At 27.1% G+C, this 3055-nt stretch overlaps 1 protein-coding gene across 1 annotated transcript in view; it reads right to left on the bottom strand.

The window, feature by feature from the left end:
* Window positions 1–2357: 2357 nt before the first annotated feature.
* The window catches only part of LOC124934610 (aspartic proteinase CDR1-like), a 1068-nt gene continuing 370 nt past the window's right edge, over window positions 2358–3055 (bottom strand). Inside the window, exon 1 of the mRNA XM_047475136.1 lies at window positions 2358–3055. This exon is cut by the window's right edge and continues 370 nt beyond it. Within this exon, the coding sequence (XP_047331092.1) occupies window positions 2358–3055 (698 nt within the window).

Raw genomic sequence — 3055 nt, forward strand, 5'->3', positions numbered from 1 at the left:
GGAGTCTTTCTCAACTCCGAAAATTTCAAAGGAAAATACTCGTGACTTTTGATTAATTTATTCTTTCTTCTTCTTTTCAAATGATTAAATTTTCAATTTCTAATCAGAATCCTCATCTTTTCCAATTGTCATCATTTTTTCTCGGGAATCGTGTCCTACACTTTGTTATCGCTCTAACCTGTCTATGCCCTGTAAACAGGATTAACTCATTTGCAAAATGGTTAAGATTTTCTCACACAAGCAAAAAACAAGTTTTGAACTCAGAATGAAAAATGTAACAATCATTCAATCATCAATTACTTAGGAGTAGAGATTTTTTATGAAAACAGATGTATAGGACATAACTTCGTAGGTCATTTCTTAATACATAACCAAACACCGGACTCTTAAACAAATCTCTGATTTTCATTCCTTTAGTTTCTTTGAGAAGAAAACTAAAGTGGCAACTTTAAAGTCAATTAAATCAATACATTCACGAGCGGATCGATTTAAAACATGTACAGACCAATCTAAAAGACCTATGCTAATGAACTCTATTTTTGGTTCCTCATCCATTTCCATCTTTTACAGGATGCAGAGGAATGTAAGTCAATAAGTTCTTTAACATAGCTCGCCTTAACACATGAAAAATGTTTTCTCTTAAAAAACAGTGCACGGGTCAATTCTACCATAAAAATTCATCGTCTCTTACCGCGAGAGCACGTGAGGAAGGTAAGGTATGGGGTCGATAATTTCCGAATCGCACGAACTTTCCTTAAAGACGGGATAGTTTTTTTAGGAGGAAAGGAGATGAAAAAAAATGTGTACAATATGTAAGTTTAAGAAGTTCATTTATGGATTTAAGCAAACATTAAGGAGTTGAAACTTTTGATTCATCTTGATTTCATTAGATAAGAAGAGGATTTTTGTTTATAAGAAGTTTAGTGGGAGTAAGATAATTTACTTAAAAGTGTTGTGTATGGATAACATAGTATTTATCCATAATGACCTTCTAATGTTATATTCCGTAAATGAATTGACTACAAAAGAAGCTGAACATTTGAACATATGGAGATTGTTTTTAACTTTAGTATCATCATTTTACTGCTTGATTTTAAGAGGTTTTACACGTGAATAATAATGTTTTATTGTGTTAATCTGTTTTGCTTTTTTATTTATTTATTTACTCTAAGTTTTTTCATTAAGATGGGAATCCAATCTACTATTATTCCAACAATGAGATTAAGTTTTCTAAATAACAACATAAAATAAAAGTTCGAACAAAATGTCAACTAATTTAAAATAACCTTAATTTAAAAATATTTAATTATTAAATTATACAAAAATATCTCAATATTAGACTATTTTAAAAGTTCTAATAACAAAATTTAAACAATTGTAATAATTAGAGGACAAATAAATTATGGAAAAACATTTTAAATTAAAAATAATTCAGTTATTTTTATTTATTTTTTAATGGATTTGTTTGAAAACATTTGTGTCTAAAGTTGAAGTTAAATCTTGGTCTCACATATAACTTCTAAATGTGTTTTATATATATATATATATATATATATATATATATATATATATATATATATATATATATATATATATATATATATATATATATATATATATGAAAATTGGTGTAATTAGGTATAATGTAGTGTAGCTGAGTATGGATGTGATATAAACATATCTAAGTAAGTTTAAAATTGGTTTTTAATATTCATTTTATAAAATAAAAATACATTTTTTTATTTACTTTTCCATACTTTTTTTCTTTGTCTATTTTTTATCTATTATTTAATCTATTTATTATAAGAGTTTATAAAACCTGATCTATTAATATTTTTAATAATTATAGAACAAACAAAATATAATAGTATTAATCTCCTTATATTTTTTAATAATTACAAATTTGTGAATTCTCTAAAGGCATATATGATTGCTAATATTTTTTAATATTTAGTTTATCTTATGTGTTATCTAATTAATTATTTATAAAAATAAAATAATATTATTTTAAATAATTTTTTAATTTAATTTTAATAAAATAAATTATATAAATATTAATTAATATTATAATTTAAAAAAAAAAAAAAACATTACTCTAAACATTATTTGTATGCTATACAATAGAGAATATAATTTTTTTTTTTAATTGTGTAGAGACCCCTACACCAAGCAAAATAATCCAACCAAATAAACTCGAAATTTGCATACAGACGTTATGTATCCGTTTCGAAACAAAGGTGTTTTAAATTTCTTTATGTTATGGTATTGTAGTTTATTAATACATATAAAATAATTATTCAAATTGAAGTTTTATTTTCCAACATTTAAATATGAGTAGCAATTACTAGTTATTTCCCTTAGCAATAATTTAGCCGAAAATAAACTTTTCGTCTCATAAGATCAAATCCAATCATGTGGTCCATTTGTAATATGTTACCCAGTATAGCTAGAGTATCATTAGTTGGGAGTATCGCAAGACACGATTGGCCTCTATCTTGAATGATAGTATTTTTCATCTGCAAAGCCAAGTTAGCACCTTTCGAAAAATGGAAAATGATCGTCGGAAATTGAAAGTTCTTCCTGTTCTTATAACAAAGTTTTAGATTGCTTTGTGAAGGAATTGGCCTATCTTGAATACTGCTTATTAGTTCTTTTTCCAATTCATAGTACATATCATCATGCAAATAGGTTAGTGTTGTGCCCGTGTCTATAATGACATTACCCTTGTGAGCACTAAACTTGTTACCTTTCAATGATAATATTTTAGTTACTCCAGTGAAGGGAAATCTCATATTTTGGATGCTGATAGCTTCCAATGTTATGTAATAAAAGTCTGGAGTTTCCATTAAGACCAACGGGGTGGAGATTGAACCCCTGCTAGAGCTAGACACATTTGCGTTATTTCCGAAGTTTATCTTGCTTCTTGCATTTCCTTTAGAAGGATCGGTTAGGCAGTACGAGAATTTACCACCGATGCTAGGGTTGAGCCGACTAATTAATGAGTGTGGCCCATTTCCAAGCCCTACAATGCCAGCATTGGTTTTTTCGAACAAGC

The sequence above is a fragment of the Impatiens glandulifera genome, chromosome 4 (genome assembly GCF_907164915.1).
Source record: "Impatiens glandulifera chromosome 4, dImpGla2.1, whole genome shotgun sequence".
In the NCBI taxonomy this organism is placed as follows: Eukaryota; Viridiplantae; Streptophyta; class Magnoliopsida; order Ericales; family Balsaminaceae; genus Impatiens; species Impatiens glandulifera.